We start from the raw sequence: 14,875 nt of genomic DNA, 5'->3' as shown, positions 1-14,875 counted from the left end.
ACGAGGCACTGGAGAGCAATGTGTGCTGATGCAGTGATACTGCCTTTAATTAGCAACAAGGAGACTGTAATACTGTCTCCAGTTTCAGGCACCCCAGTTCAAGAGAGATGTTAAGAAACAGGAGAAGATACAACAGAGAAGTACCAACATTGTTCATGGCCCAGAGAATATGAACTAGAAGTCTGGCTAGCTTCCCAAAGAGGAGGCTAAGGGACCACCTAAAGGCAACTTACAACTACCTGAAAGACCATTACAAAGTAGACAGGCAACTTTTTTCGTGGTGGCAGATGGCACAAGATAACATGAGGTAACAGTCACAAATTGTGATTTGGGATGCTCAGGTTGGATATTAAGAAAACTTTGCCCGTAGGAAGTGCAGCACTACAGCATGTCATCTAGGAAGATTCTGAAACTGTCTTTCTTGGAGGCTCTCAAGACTTATCAGACAGGTGAAGTCCTCCTTTGAATGAGAGGTCTGCTTGGTGTTGCAGGTGAGGAATTTAGACTGCTTAAAGAACCACCACCAAAAGTATCAGCAAAAGTGGTTTTATTGAAATATGATGTTGTAAAAATACAACTTAACAAAATTTGATGGCAATGTTCACTCTACTATTGCACAAAGGATATAGCAGTGATTCAACATTACCATGACAGAAATAAAGTTACCAATACGGAATCAAAGTTACCAAGACAAAAATCTTAGTGCACTATAATACCAGGTTACGCACAGTATCAGTCACTTACCAAACATCTGCAGTTGGTGGGACGTGTCTCTGCCTCAAGGAGTAACCTTGAGAGGTGACCCAGCTCAAGAGGAGATCACCATGCAGCCAGCTGCTTAGCAGGGAGAGCTCAAAGAAAGCTCACTTCGTATTTATGGAATAAAGTGGTTGGCTGGCAGTCAGATTACAAGTGATGGGAAAGGTGTGCATGAGACTCCTTGTACTCACAATTTCTTTTGTTCCTTGATAAATGAGTCTTGGAAAAGCCACCTGCTATTCATGTATTAATCGCTTGATCGGTGTTCCAAGCTCATATGCATCGATGCTCACCGTGTCACTCTGCTCCCTTGTGGGTTTTCAGAGAACAGATTGAAACTAGAGAAGTTCTTGGCCTGGTTACAGCTTAAGCCTTTACCTCCTTTGGAGCCTGTACCCAACTAACACTAGTTTGGTTAAGGACTTTGGTGCATCCATCACACTTGGTCAGTTTGTTCAGGTACTTTTAGCCAGGCACAGAGGCTCTGGAAGAATATACATAATTCAAATTAAAGCAGTTAGTTATTGGCTAAGAAGAAACATTTTAAAACACAGATGAGGGGGCTCAAAGCAGAAAAATTACTTAATGTATTATCTTTAAAATAGTATGTGCAAGAATTTTCTACCCCTACGTTAAAAGACAAAAAGGACTGCAAAGACACCCATTCAAAATTTTAAAAGTGCTAGAACTAAGCAGTCTAAATTTATTCCCTTTAGTTTTCATTACATGATGATCTGCCATTTTTCCTATCAGATCCCTTAATGTACAAACCCTCCATGTTTTATTTATCACATATTAGTCAAATCCTACTTCCAAATATAGAATTGACAAATGTCCAGCTTTTCTGAGTATACTGTCTTAAAACATTAGAAGAAAGAACTTATTAGTATATTAGAGTTGTTAATAAGCATAAGGGAAAAAAACAGAAAAAAAAAAGCCAAAATTTTGTCATCCAATTTTAGACATCTGTGATTTGCATTTTCAGTAAAACTAAGCAGTTAGATGACCTTTCATGTACATAGTCCTCTGAGTTCTGACACAACAGTAAATGTCTCGTTCCAGTGCTTCCAGACCGCACGTGGGCAATGAAAAACGAGTAACTAGTGACCCTCTGTGAGAAGTTCAGTTTACATGACTCACAAAACATGCACAGGAACTCTGTAGAAGAAACACATGTAATTCTCCAGAATAAGGCTCTGAAGAATAAAACTATCCTTTAACTAGAAATCATTTGCAATAGTATCATGAGAAAATGGAAAAGCTGACTAAAGAAGCAGGGTATTACTCAACAGAGGGAAGCACAAGCTATCATGGCAATACAGAGGCAGGGAACAACTGGCGAGACAGCAAGTCAGGAGAAAAGGATCAAGGTGCTGAAGTGGATCACAAGCAAAGTGCAAACAGGCAACACTATGCTGTTACAAAAAAAGGCAAACTATATATCAGGATGTATAAAAAGTAATATAGCCAGAAAGGCAGAACACTTCCAAGTCCACATCCTTCCAAGGAAAAGCAATCAAGCTTCAAGAATTTGAGACAATCCAAAGGACAGCAAGAACAACAGTGTCTTAATAGGTACATTACGTTTAACCTATAAACGTAGCTTAAGAAAATGAGAGAGAGAAGACCTTTTTAATGTAATAGTGCTACAAACTAGAGAAATCTTCACAAACACCTTGAAAAGGGTAAGTAACAGATTTAAAAAAAACTTTCTCGCGGCTGTATCTTCTGCTAGAAGCAGCGACCCAGGCAGCTCGTGGCATACTGTACCTCTCTGAATGCTTTACTGAGGCCTATCCGACAGGGACCCATAGCCGAAGGCCAGGACAACAGACCCGGCAAACTCCCCATCTCCCTTCCCGCCTTATGGTCCTACGATTTTGGTAGTGGAGACTTTTCCTTTGTGAGCCATAACCTTCCTTAACATGGTTTCTGAGTGGGATTTTGTCAGACAGTTGCATGCGAGACAGTGGCACAGCACCAGACCGGTTATGGCCTCAACACCCAGCCCTACTGCAAGCACCAGGCCACCTCGTTACCCCACCTGCCTTGGTGGCCAGAGTGACCATCCCCATCCCCGGGGGCCAGACCAAGGAGACACAGGAACCCTGGGCCATGCATGGCACCTGAGGCACAGGCGTCTTGGAGACATTCGCCCCTACATGCGGTTTCTGATTAGCTTGGGACTGGGAGAATGGGGAAAGTGTCTGTTTGAGAGAAGTCTCCATTCTCTGATCCTCACGGTCCTCTCAGGCTAACCCAGCCTGTCCTCCTCTCCCTGCTTGGCCACCCCAGGGTCGGCCCCCAGGTCTCGCAGCCCCTCTTCGCCCGGGGGGCACCGGAGCGGCCCGGCCTCCGCCGCCTGACGCCTCGAGGAGGGGGCAGATGGCGGCAGGCGCGGCGAGGCGGGGGGAGGCCGGCCCTCGCCCTGCCTTTAGGAGGGCAGCCAAGGGAACGCTTCCCGGAGCGCTGAGGGGAAATTCCCGAGACGCTGCTCACTCGGCCTCCGCGGGGCGGGAGGAGGCACCGCCCTGCCCGGGGGAGGGACGGCCGAGCACGGCCGCGCCGTAGCTTTTCCCGGTACTAACCGCGGGGCGGGGGGGGGGTGTCCGCCGTGACCCGCTGGTCGCCGGGCGGCGACTTGCCTCCCGCCCCATGCCTGAGAGAGCTGCTTGGCGGCTGCAGGTGAGTTATTCCGGTCTCTCCCTGCCGCGGGCCCCTCGTTCCCTCAGTAATCCCCCTTCCGTTCCCCTCCCGCGGGCGCACGCCGGCCGCCCTCGCTGAGGGGAGCTCAGCCTGCTCCGTTGAGGAAAATCTGCCTTCTCCACCCCAGCGCCTTATTTGAAACGCATTGTGGAGTTTCCCTTTGAAGTTTGGGCCATCTGGTGCCCGTTAAGCCCTCTTCACCCTTTGCCTGCTCTTTAAGCCCCCTTTTTCCAGGCATCCCTCAGCATGGCGGGTGCGGGAGGGCTGCGGGAGGGAGGGGAGCCGGCACCTCGGCACCACGTCCTCGTACTGCTCCTTCATCCTCCAGAAACAGACTGCCCTGGCAGCACCATCACTTACCGTTGAATTTAAAGCGTTTTATGACCCCTCCAACCTTCTCTGCTTTCAAGATGTCACTGCTTAACTACAGCATAAAAGTTCCTAATCTGACTTGAGCAAAAATTACAGAGGTGAGGTACACCGTGGGATGAGGATGCTGCTCCTGCTAGATGATTAGGTTTGGTTTTAAAGTCTCCAGTTCCTACTACTTCAAGAAGGTTTTGACTTACTCAGAAATGCAAGCCTGAAGCTTTAAATCCAGCATCATACAGAGGAAAAAGTGTTGTTCCTGCTTTCTTTTAAGCATCTGAAATCTGTTGTTTAATGTCAAAATCACTGAAGTAAATAAGCAAAATAAATTCCAGTGTGTTCTTTGGAGTTTGACAATTTTTTTGGCATTACCTTTTTATTTCTCTTTTTATCTAAATATCGCATGCCTGGACCAGTCCCTATGCCAGCAGAGTAAACAGGATCCTAACAGTGTTACACGTAGATCATGTCTCAAAAACATGGTAAAATTATTCTTCCTCTTGGTATGAGTCATGCCACCATATTATGTGATTCCTTCCCTACAGTTGTTAGCGTTTGCTTTCCGATGGGTAAGAAGTAGTCTTACATGGTTTGTTCAGCACTTTTATGTTTTCAGACCCCATTTTTTCACTAGTTAATTGCTTTTTTGTTTGAATTCCAGCCTTCGTGGGACCATGAAGTACATAATGTTTTCCTGTTTTGGCAAAGCTCTTTAGAAAATCAACAGCATGCCCCAGAGAGCTTTCTGTTTATCAAAAAACAGGCAATAAGGCTATCCCTAAGTGATCAAATGATACATACCTATCAAACCTTAATTATAGAAATTCCTTTCTTCCATATGCAGCTCTTTAAACTTGTTGCTCACCCATTAGATCACAAAGGCTTATTAGGAGCTTTCAAGTGTCTTATGCACAGATGTACTTTGTGTGGTAAGTGTAATTGAAACCATCTTTAAAATTGCTTGGGAGAAGAAAGCCTGAGTACAAGCACTGAAGAAAGAGTTCACCCACTTTGGAATCTGGTATCTCAGAATTTTTCAGAATTCAGAGTTGTTGCAAATTAAATTTTCTTTGAATGTTCTGTGGTGTTTATTTTGAAGAGGGGTCTATTTAGTTGTAGGATGTTTTGGCAGATGCTACTTTACCAACACTCAACTGTTTCTGATGGCTTGACACTGCTCCCTGTTTCAAGTAAAGCTGCCTCAGTCAGATGTCAGCTCTGCACTGTTGATTTTGTGAGGGATATATGGGGAATTGCAGGAATCGGGAGAGCAGAGGTATACTTCAGTGCAGAGTCTTTGTACAAATCATTGACCTAGGGCATACCAGCTCATTTTGGCACTTACCTAGTTACCGATTTATTTAAGAGGGGAAAAAAACACCTCCAGAGGATGAGTTAGTCTACTTATGGTCTGGCTTATTTCCTAGGGGTGCCTCTTTCTCTGGTGGCTATGGAAGGAGTTTGTTAGGTTTTGGCACTAAACACATCAGTTATGTTACTGACCTTGTACTGCATGGTATGAACTTGAATTGTGATTCCTCAGTCTGTCTGTCTATGAAGCAGAGGGAGTTAGAACATAGGATGAAAAATGCTATATAAATCCAAACTAGTAGTATTACTGCATTTGCCTCACTGTCAGTCCTCTTCCATGTATGGTTTAGGAAAGTTTGTTCAATCAATACTGTTTATGATTTGGTGTCCCTCTCTAATACTCTCCTTTAAATGGATAAATTTTTCTGGATCTGAGCAGCTGAAAACATTACTTTTCCCAGCCTGTGCTCAGGCTCTGAGTCATTTGAGGAGGTGGATTGTGACTGGCAGCTGTTTTAAATAAGCAAAGCAAATGGCACTGGGAAAGGAAAGTTGTATGAAGTATAATTTGCAATATGTGGATTTAGGAAGATGGATACAAAACAGACTGACTCTGCAGTCAACTATGACTAGATGTTCATAGCAGGGACTTCCTTTTCTTACACACATGGGTATTCCAGGTACTGCAGCAGTATGTACACGATGTAGCTCCAACTGCCACCCAACAACTCCTGAATACTATGAGCCTGATCTTGAAAGATATTTCAGTTGAATTTTGGTGTTTTAATGCCTTTGAAGAGAAGTTTGATGAAATGTTTGCCTTAGAAATGTTTACCAGATGAATAATGGGAATTTGTTTTTCCTCTCATCCGTGGCACCACAAAAGTATTGGCTGGATGGGACTTCAGGGATCATCTAAGCCAGCCTTTTTCTCTGAAGAAGGAATAGTTTATTTAGACTATTCACAAACGACCTACTGAAGGAGGTTTCATCTCTTCCTAAGGTAATTTACTCCTGTGCTGTCCCCAGTTCTTGAGTGATTGCTCTTTAATTGTCAGGTCTCTAAACAATTCCTGTTGCTGCTGAATATTATTGCAATTGCCACCAGGTCTCCAAAATGGTTCTGTTCTATTGATGTATCTATCGGTACCAATTCATTTCAAGTTAGGTGGGGAGTCCTGAATCCCTCTGTATCTGTTTTGTCACACCCCAGGTTAAGTTTTTCCAATGGGAAGAATGACAAGTAGACTGTATATTCATGAGTTAAAAAAACCTATCAGGGATTCAGGCTGCAGACTGACAAGACTAAGCAAGTCTGCTTTATTTCCCCCACAGATGCTGAATTTTTAGAAGGGGGAAGAATACAGGGTAAAATGAAAAATTTCTTGCTCAGCTAACTTCTATAGCTTTGACAGATTATTTTGTGCCCAGTCATCCTCAATTTATGGCTTAGTATCATCTGGCATTTTATAGATCATTTCACAGTGTGTCCTAATAACCAGATTCATCACAGAAATTAGAACTGTAACTACTGTTGTTAATGATGGCAAAGAATTAGAGCTTAGGGGAATGATTATTTCCTTCTATTTGGCACTTGGGAGGCCATATCTAAATTACTGTGTCCAGTTTTGGCCTCACAGAACAAAGAAGACTGACAGATGGGACAGAGTCCAGCAGAGAGACACCAGGAGGCTTTGGAGGCTGAAGCATGTGTAGGAGTCACTGAAGGACCTGAGTTTGCTTAGCCTTGAGAAAAGTAAGGGCAACTCCAACTGCAGTCCTCACCTAACTAATGAAAAGTTACTAAGACAGAGCTAAGCTTTTTGCAGAAGTGTACAGCAGAAGGGCAAGAGGAAACAGGTGAAAATTGTAGCAAGGAAAATATAAGGGGAAAAATTGAATAGATTAATATCAGGAGAATAAAAGAAGGTATTCTCCTTATATGAACATAAGGAGAAAAATGAATATATGAATATAAGGAGAAAAGACCTTCACAATGAGGGTGGTTAAGCACTGGAACAAGTTGCCCAGTGATGTTGTGGAATCTCTATCCTTGGAGTTCTTCAAAACTCAGTTGAACAAACTGCTCAGTGATTCTGTGATAGACTGGAGAAGTGCCATTGCAAAATTATCTTAAAAGTAACTAGAAAGGAAAAAGTATTGAAATTACGTGTCTGCATTCCATATTCAAAATCACTAGCATCAAAGCTTCTTGTTCTTACCTGCAATTCATGGAAACACAGGCACTCCAGGTTGGAGCATGGTGACAAAACATTACTTCTTTTAGGCTAAAAAAAAAAAGTCAGCAGTGATTCATTCTCAGATGAAGAACTGTGGCATACTGACTAGTGTGGTATTGATATCTTTTTAGATTGGCAAATCTGAACCAAGCTATTTGCCAGAACAACGGTTTTGATTTTCACTTTTCATGTGGCATTTGATAGTTGCTCACTCTTTCTCAGAGGCTGTATTTTGCCTCTTTCAGAATGATGAATTATTTAGAATACCTAAAAACCTTCCCTGGCTTCCTGTCTTCATCCCCTTTGTTGTCCAGTTATTTGTAGTTAATCTATTGTCATCATGGGTTTTTTTAAATGAAATTGATAATGTGTTTTATACAACTGTTTTGATTCCCTTTTAATTTTTGAAACCAAGACACAGATTTTTAAATTATGATTTTATAGAAATACTTAATGATAACACAGAATAAGTGTTTGACATTAGTTGGTAGTAATTACTGTATGTGATTAATTTGTTAGTCATAGGCAGAATTTTCTGCATACAGATGATTTAAGTCAAAATATTACTCCTCTATTAGGAACTGTATTTTTTTTTCTCAAATAGTGTTTCATTTATTTAAATTCACTTCATATTATTTTGTTAGAGAATTCCAGAACTTTCCCATGAAAACTGGTTTGATACAGTTGTGATACATATTATCACAATTTATTATACAATATTAAACTAGATTATTAACATACTGAATAGTGAAAAGCATTGTAGTGGTCCAAAATATGTTTATATTCTAATGGTCATTTGTTATATTACGCTGCCCTTTAGTAGTATATGGTGGTTTGTACTATACATCAATAAAAGTGATGTAGGCTGTAATTCATGAACTGACAGTGTAAATGACTGGAGAGAGAGAGTTAAATTAGTCATTTACTTCAATACAATAGTGGAGAATGCCACTTAAGAGCAGAAAAGAGTTTGGATTTGTTTTCCAAATTTTTATTTAATTTAAACAAATAGTTCAGTGTCGTGACTTCCACAATACTTTCCTACTGTATTTAATGTTAGATTTAAGTGATGTTTGCAAAATCGGGAGTCCTGTGTGGCCAGGGTTTCATCATGCTGATGTAATTAAGACAGAAGTTATGCCACTGAACCTAACTGATCACCCTTGTATTAAGTTGGTCTTAAAGCAGAGTCAACTCCCTTGACTTTAAAGGCAGCCTTATTTTCACTTTTTTCTGAAAAAGGGCATGCAAGATTTGGCTTTGTGTCTCAATATTCATTTTGTATCATTCAAAAGAATAACTGAAAAGTTATCAGAGGTTTTAACGTAATCTGCCTTGGAAAGACTTCTTTTTGTGTCACCACTCAGTGCTCTATAGCATGTACAGGAGCCATTCTATCATGTTTATTCCAGACAAAATGTATCAAATTATTTTCCTTTTTAGATATTAAATTTGATCAGGTGAGAAAAAAACCTCTAAACTTAGAAAATGTATAAAGAAGCAGTTTTCCCTAAGTCAGTGCTTGGAACAGTCTATTAGTTGCATGTGAATTAGGTCTAGGTTCTCAAAAATATTTAGATTCTTTATTCATGTTGATTTTAGTGTGTCCAAATACTTTTGAGGGTATTGGTATAATGGCAAGAAAGACTGCAGACACCTATACTATAGGCAAGGCAACATTCACCTTTTAAATATGGGGGCCTTCATGTGAAGCATTTGTGTCACAAGGAAAAAGTTGGGACACACTGCAACAAGGGTGCTTATTGTGAGCGCTGAGCCCTGGGTTGCCGTGCTGCGTGCAGGACTCTTCTACATTTTCCATGTGATGTTTAGAAACATGAAAAGAAAAAAAAAGCTGAAATATTTTCATTTGATCCTTTGGAGAAATTCAGAGCTTCTCAAAACCAATGAATCTAAGGCAGGGTCATTAAACTTTAGTGTCTGTGGCACTGAGTTATTAAATTGGAGGTTTTCTGCTAGGAAGAAATTCTGCAGTGAATTCCTGGCTCTTCTAAAATCAGTAAATGTTCTGTCCTTGGCTTTGGTGGGGACAGAAGGTCATCCTGGTTATCTGTCCTGCTAAGCAGTTTCAACTTCTGTTATGGAAGCGGTGGTAGAATAGTCTTTATCAGTATTCTACACAACTCCAGAAATGTAAGAAGTGGAAATTAAATGTTAAAGATAGCTGTATCCGTAGTCCTGTTCCTGTTGTCTGGACTCCTCTACCCTCTGTGCCTGAGTGCTTTTAAGCATACTGCTCCTGAATGTTTACCTCTCCCTTCTACACTGGGGAGTTTGCAGGTGATTCGTATCTTCTGAGATCTGACATATGATCAGTCCCTCAGGACTGGGCTGTTCAAGTCAAACGGAGTTTCATCCTGTCACAAGGTGAGTGTAAAAGCTGTAAAAGGAATGCTAGATAGAGCTATATGGTGCTTGAGATGACAGCCTTCTAGGAATGAAACTTTCTAAGACTTTGATACATGTATTTCAACTCCAGTCGAACTAAAGACCTCCATATAGTGCCCTGCGTGCTGGCGAAGGGCAAGACCATGCTTGCCAAAGTCTGCTGGATTCATCAGTCAGACTCTAGTAGGAGTAGAAACCACAAGGCTTTTTGCACTTTTGATGGTTTTTTTTTCCCTTGTTAGCATGAATATCTTGTTACTTGTTCAGGAGGAAAGCCAAAATATATCAGGACAAACTTTTGTTTTAATATTCCTTAGAAATAAGCGGAGGGAAAACTTCAAAGATATTGTATATTTTATTTGTTTAGATTAATTCAAACTTTCTGAGTCTAGTATATTTTTCGCTATGCTGTACCCAGGTCCTCAAAACAAGAGGGTTTTTTCATTCCTTATCTTTCTTTGTCCATTCTTCCTGAATTTCTCTAAAACTGCCTAGAGTCTGTGTGGTTGGGTTTTTATTTATTCATTCTTAAATACAGTAATATTATCTGGACTATTGTCTGACATGCATTTCTTATAAAAGGAACAAATAAATAGAAAAGTCTTCTTTCCTGATAAGTCTTGTGCAGGAAAAGGCAGATGAACGATGAATCACTTCATGGTTCTGGCAGTACTGCTCCCCCTGAGGACTTGCTACACTACATACTCCCAGCAAGGTAAGTGTCTGAACATCTGATTTTTTATTTGGAAGCAATCTACAACAGCGGAAACTTTGGACTTGCTCATTTGTAAGTTTCCTGTGATTAAGCAACACGCTACATGCTTATTCAAGTGATTCCCTTCGGTAAGGTGATGAAGCACCTTGTATAATTACCTTTTGTAACCCCATTATCTACAATTGACTGTTGAATCAATAAGCTGCGATGATGTGAAGCCAGAGTATATTTGTTTATTTGCTCCCCCTCTGTCTCCTATGTTTTTGATCTGTACTCTGTCGTCTTCAAATACTTTTCTACCTCTTCCCTTCATGTTCTCTTTTTTGTTTGTCATATCTGTGAAAACTTTAGCAATTCTGTTGGCTCTTTTGTGATTGTGCCACAAGATTCCAGGACTGGATTTTTATTTCTTACACTTCACATATATATCCAATACAGAGAAAAAAGGAAATACGCATATTTGGAGGGAACAAAGTTGAATATAAAAATAACTCTCCATAATTTTGTGTATTTTAAGGTAGAAGTGCTGCTTGCACACTTGCTGCTGGCAATAGCATTGGCATGAGTCCATTAAAAGAAAAAAAAAGGATTTAATATTTTTAATTGACTTTTCTGTGACCACCATTAAGGAGGCAGCATTTACCAGATTGTAGACTGCATTGTAGAAGCTGCATTGCCTTAATTAAGTTGGTGAAGGAGGGAGAGGGATGGTGTTTGTGTATGTAGTTGTTACCATACTGAAGGGGGTAATATATCTGTTTCAGACTTCTTTGCCTCTCTTCAACCTTGAAACTCATGTGTTCACACTCCATTCACCCAAGGTGCCAGTTCCTCAGTTTTGAGACTAGAGTGTCAAAACATTGTAACGCAGGCAAGTCCAAACAGTTACTGCATTACAGTAACTTGGTCACTTGTTTTCACGTGCAGTTGTTCAGGAATAAAATTAGTCTCTGTTGTTAATCATAAAGCTATTCATATAGTCTGGAGTTAGCTCTCAAGTTAAAACAAGTCTTAAGATGCCTTGATTATTTAACTTTGCTAGGAGGGGAAGATTATAATCGTGAATGCTACAAATATTTCAGCATGTGTAAATTATACTAGAAAGACTTTAAGTCTCACATTGTAACTCAGTGTCTTCAAGATCTTGGATATATCCTTAGCTGTATTGTTTCTTCTGTTTGTTGTTACTGTGTATAAGCCCTGACTGGTGATCTAGACTGTCCTTATGCCAGGCTCTGAGAAAAACAAAATTGTGTGAGGTCTGAAGTGATACATCATCTAACTAAAAGGAGATAGTGGAGAGACACTCATACAGATGAAGAAAAAACAAACTAATGAGACCTTTTGTTTTTTGTCAAGTTAATTAAATGTGGCAGGTGAAAATATTCTCCATGGTGAGAAAAGGGATGAGATTTTAGCTTGGACAAAGAGAGGACATGTAGAGAAGAGAAGCAAGCTCATCGTCAATGCAATAGGCATAGTAGTGTCACTTGCAAATAGAATTGGCTAGAGAAGGAGGAGAAAAGAGGATAGGGAAATTCAGAAGATATGCAGGGTTTTTTTTTTTAATGATGCACCCTGAAAAAGGAAGGGGTTTCTGCCAACTGGCTTGCTTTTCTTTCAGGTATATTTGTTTCCTTTCTCTGGGAGTCTTACTTTGTGCCCGTGAGTTTGATTGACAGGGTAACTGGGTCCCTTCCTTTAGGTTGGTTTATTTGTGCTAGGCCCATCTGTCTCCCCAAGTTGCTTCAGCACTGCAGAAGGAAAACACAAGAATGGCAAGGGCCAGAGCTTTAGATCAGCCACCTATTTACATATGTGAAATGAGGTCCTCTCAGAGGATTGGTACATGGTACTTCAGGTAAAAGGATGATGAACATACAGGTAAGGTTGACCAGAAAACGAGCAGTAAGATTACATGCTGGAGAGCAGCAACATTATAGTCAATTCGTTAGAGTAAGTGGGATTTTAACAGCCTTTATCTTGTTTTGATGGTGAAAGTCTGTAGAATGTGGGGAGATGAAGTCTGTCTTGTCTTACCTTCCCAAAATAACATAAGATATTCTGCTTCCGCAGTTAATTTTATGGCTCACTTTGTTGCTTTGGTTGTTTTGGCTGCTTGCCTGTCAGTCCTTGGCAGGGAAGCTAACAATATTTCTGTTTTCCCGTAAAACTTAAAATTGCTGCTCCCTTGTCATTAGGCTGGTGAGATTTATCCCCAGGCCTTCCACTTTGTTTATTCAGTTCCAGACATCTACTACTTGTCGTAGGTCCTGGGTTTCCTTACAGTAGTTTAAAACTGATGGCCATTATTTTTCAAAAGCAACTGTCAAGCAGCAGATATGTTTTTCTTAAGGACCATGTCATAACCATAGCCAAAATGGAAATTTTACTTCTGCATTTGAAACATTTTTGCATTTACCTTAAAGAAGCACTAATGCTGTCAAATTCTGACATCTTTTTCCAGTAATTATATGTTAAGGGTGCAGTTAGAATGGATAGAAGGTACATGTGCATATAAGTGTGTGTATACTTCTTCCTCAAAAACATTTTTAGGATACCACAATTCTGTTTCTTGAACCAAGTGTTTGAATAATGAAACCTTGATTTCTCCCTCCAAGTGTATCTGAAGAAGCCTATGCCAGTAGTTTCCTCTAGATTGAAAGCATATGGTTTTCATTTTGCTTTGACTTCCAGTGCCTTTCAAAATGGAATGCATTAAAAATATACCAACAGAGTTTGTAAATGATTTTCTAAAAGAGAAACAATCCTTTCTTTTGGCAGTTGTTACTAGTGGTACAGTGTATACTTTCCTTCCTTTATTCTTTAATTATAGGCTGGACTTGTATAAACAACTAAGCTGTGTCAGTGTTTGTATTCTCATAGTTAATAAATATGCTTATAAAGTATTATTTGCTTCCTTTGATTGGTAAGGGATTGTTATAAGGCTTCTCCTCAGCCTTTAATTTCCTACAGTTAATGTAAAGATCTGTATGTAGGAAAACTGCTGCACAGAAATTAGTGCAAAGCAGGCATAAATTGCAAAACAGTTTGGATATCTAATTGCTGCCAGAAGCATCTATCAAAATGTAGATTCTCAAACTAAATTTTCTGAATGCTTGCATTTCTGCAGTCTGTAAAATTCCCAGATAATCACTGAGTCAGTGGATGAAGCACATCAGGGAGAAAAGTCTCTCAATCCAGCATGTCCCTGAGGACTGTGGCTGTAGAGGGGCAGGAATGCTCAGAATGAGTTCTGTTTTATTAAAACATACAGTTATTTCTGTAACTTCTTTTCTGTGTCTTGGTCAATATAAGCATTCTGACCCTGTTGTTTCTAACAACCAGAAGCATCTTGGAAAGTAACTGTGGTAAAAGAAAAAACCTAGTTACTTGGCCATTTCCGTTCCCTGGCTTCATTACAACCAGATCAAGTTTAGGGGTTTTTTGGGCTTTTGTTTGTTTATTTTTCAGGAAAGAGAGAAGATACAGATCAGCGAATGCCATATTTCATCTCTTTCAAGAATTAAGATTTTGGGAGGGGTGACAGAGCAAATATCTAAATAGGGGGACCACTCATAAGGTGATCTGTAGTTTTTAGCAGGCTAGTCTTCTTAAGGGGCTTTTCCTTTCCTGACAGCAAAAGGGATGGTAGTCTGACTTTTAAACTTTATTTTATTTGGGAAATTAACTCCAGACCCACAAAAGGTTGGCTGGTATAACTAGGTGTCTAATTCCAGTAGAAGAATCCACAGCCCTGACTGAAGTACCTAAGCACTGTGTAGAGCAACCAGGAATGTGCCTGATGCTAGACTATTATCTGAGCTGGCTAGTGGAGGGAAATGCTGAACCTGACCTGTTCAAATACTTGATTTACATTAACTAATTGTCCTGGTTTAACCAGGATAGGGTTAAGTTTCCCCAGCAGTGGGGGGGGGAGCTCTAGCCGGGTTATTCAGATACCATGCGGACGTCACATCCTGGCTGGTCACATTTTCCTGGCGCGGGAGCGCGGTGCACTCGTGGTGCACTCGTGGTTTTGTACATCGTGCTTCCCACTGCTGGATTTGGTAGCTATTTTGCTCTGTTAATTGCTATCACTGTTACTGTTATTGTTGTTGTTGGTTGTGTTGCTATTGCACTGTTGTATTAAACCTCTCCTTATCTCAGCCCCGGGGCTTTGTATTTCACTCCCTTTGTGGGGGAGGGGCAGCGGCCGCGTGGTCTCAGACCCCGGCAGGGGCTAAACCACCACACTAATTTAATCTTAATTAAGTCAGAGAGCAAAACTGAGCTTAGATTTTTCTGGATTTTCTGCCATAATGATGGCTTACTGGAGGTTGGGATTTCTTGGTATTCAGTCCCT

The 14,875-nt window shown here is 40.6% G+C and overlaps 1 protein-coding gene across 4 annotated transcripts in view; it reads left to right on the top strand.

Moving 5' to 3' along the window:
* Positions 1-3,348: 3,348 nt before the first annotated feature.
* The window catches only part of OSMR (oncostatin M receptor), a 36,884-nt gene continuing 25,357 nt past the window's right edge, over positions 3,349-14,875 (top strand). For 2 of the 4 annotated variants that reach the window (XM_074813296.1, XM_074813292.1), the window contains exons 1-2: positions 9,426-9,773; positions 10,413-10,509. Coding sequence is in view for 3 of the 4 variants with exons in the window: in XM_074813292.1 (XP_074669393.1) it covers positions 10,440-10,509 (70 nt within the window). In the remaining variant the exon portion in view is untranslated. Of the gene's footprint in view, positions 3,445-6,031; positions 6,149-9,425; positions 9,774-10,412; positions 10,510-14,875 lie in introns of those variants that run through there. The other 2 variants (XM_074813295.1, XM_074813294.1) reach the window with 2 other exon arrangements.

The sequence above is a fragment of the Strix aluco genome, chromosome Z (assembly GCF_031877795.1).
Source record: "Strix aluco isolate bStrAlu1 chromosome Z, bStrAlu1.hap1, whole genome shotgun sequence".
Taxonomy (NCBI): domain Eukaryota; kingdom Metazoa; phylum Chordata; class Aves; order Strigiformes; family Strigidae; genus Strix; species Strix aluco.
The sequence above is the reverse complement of the archived record's forward strand: the minus strand, read 5'-3'. Positions and strand labels throughout refer to the sequence as shown.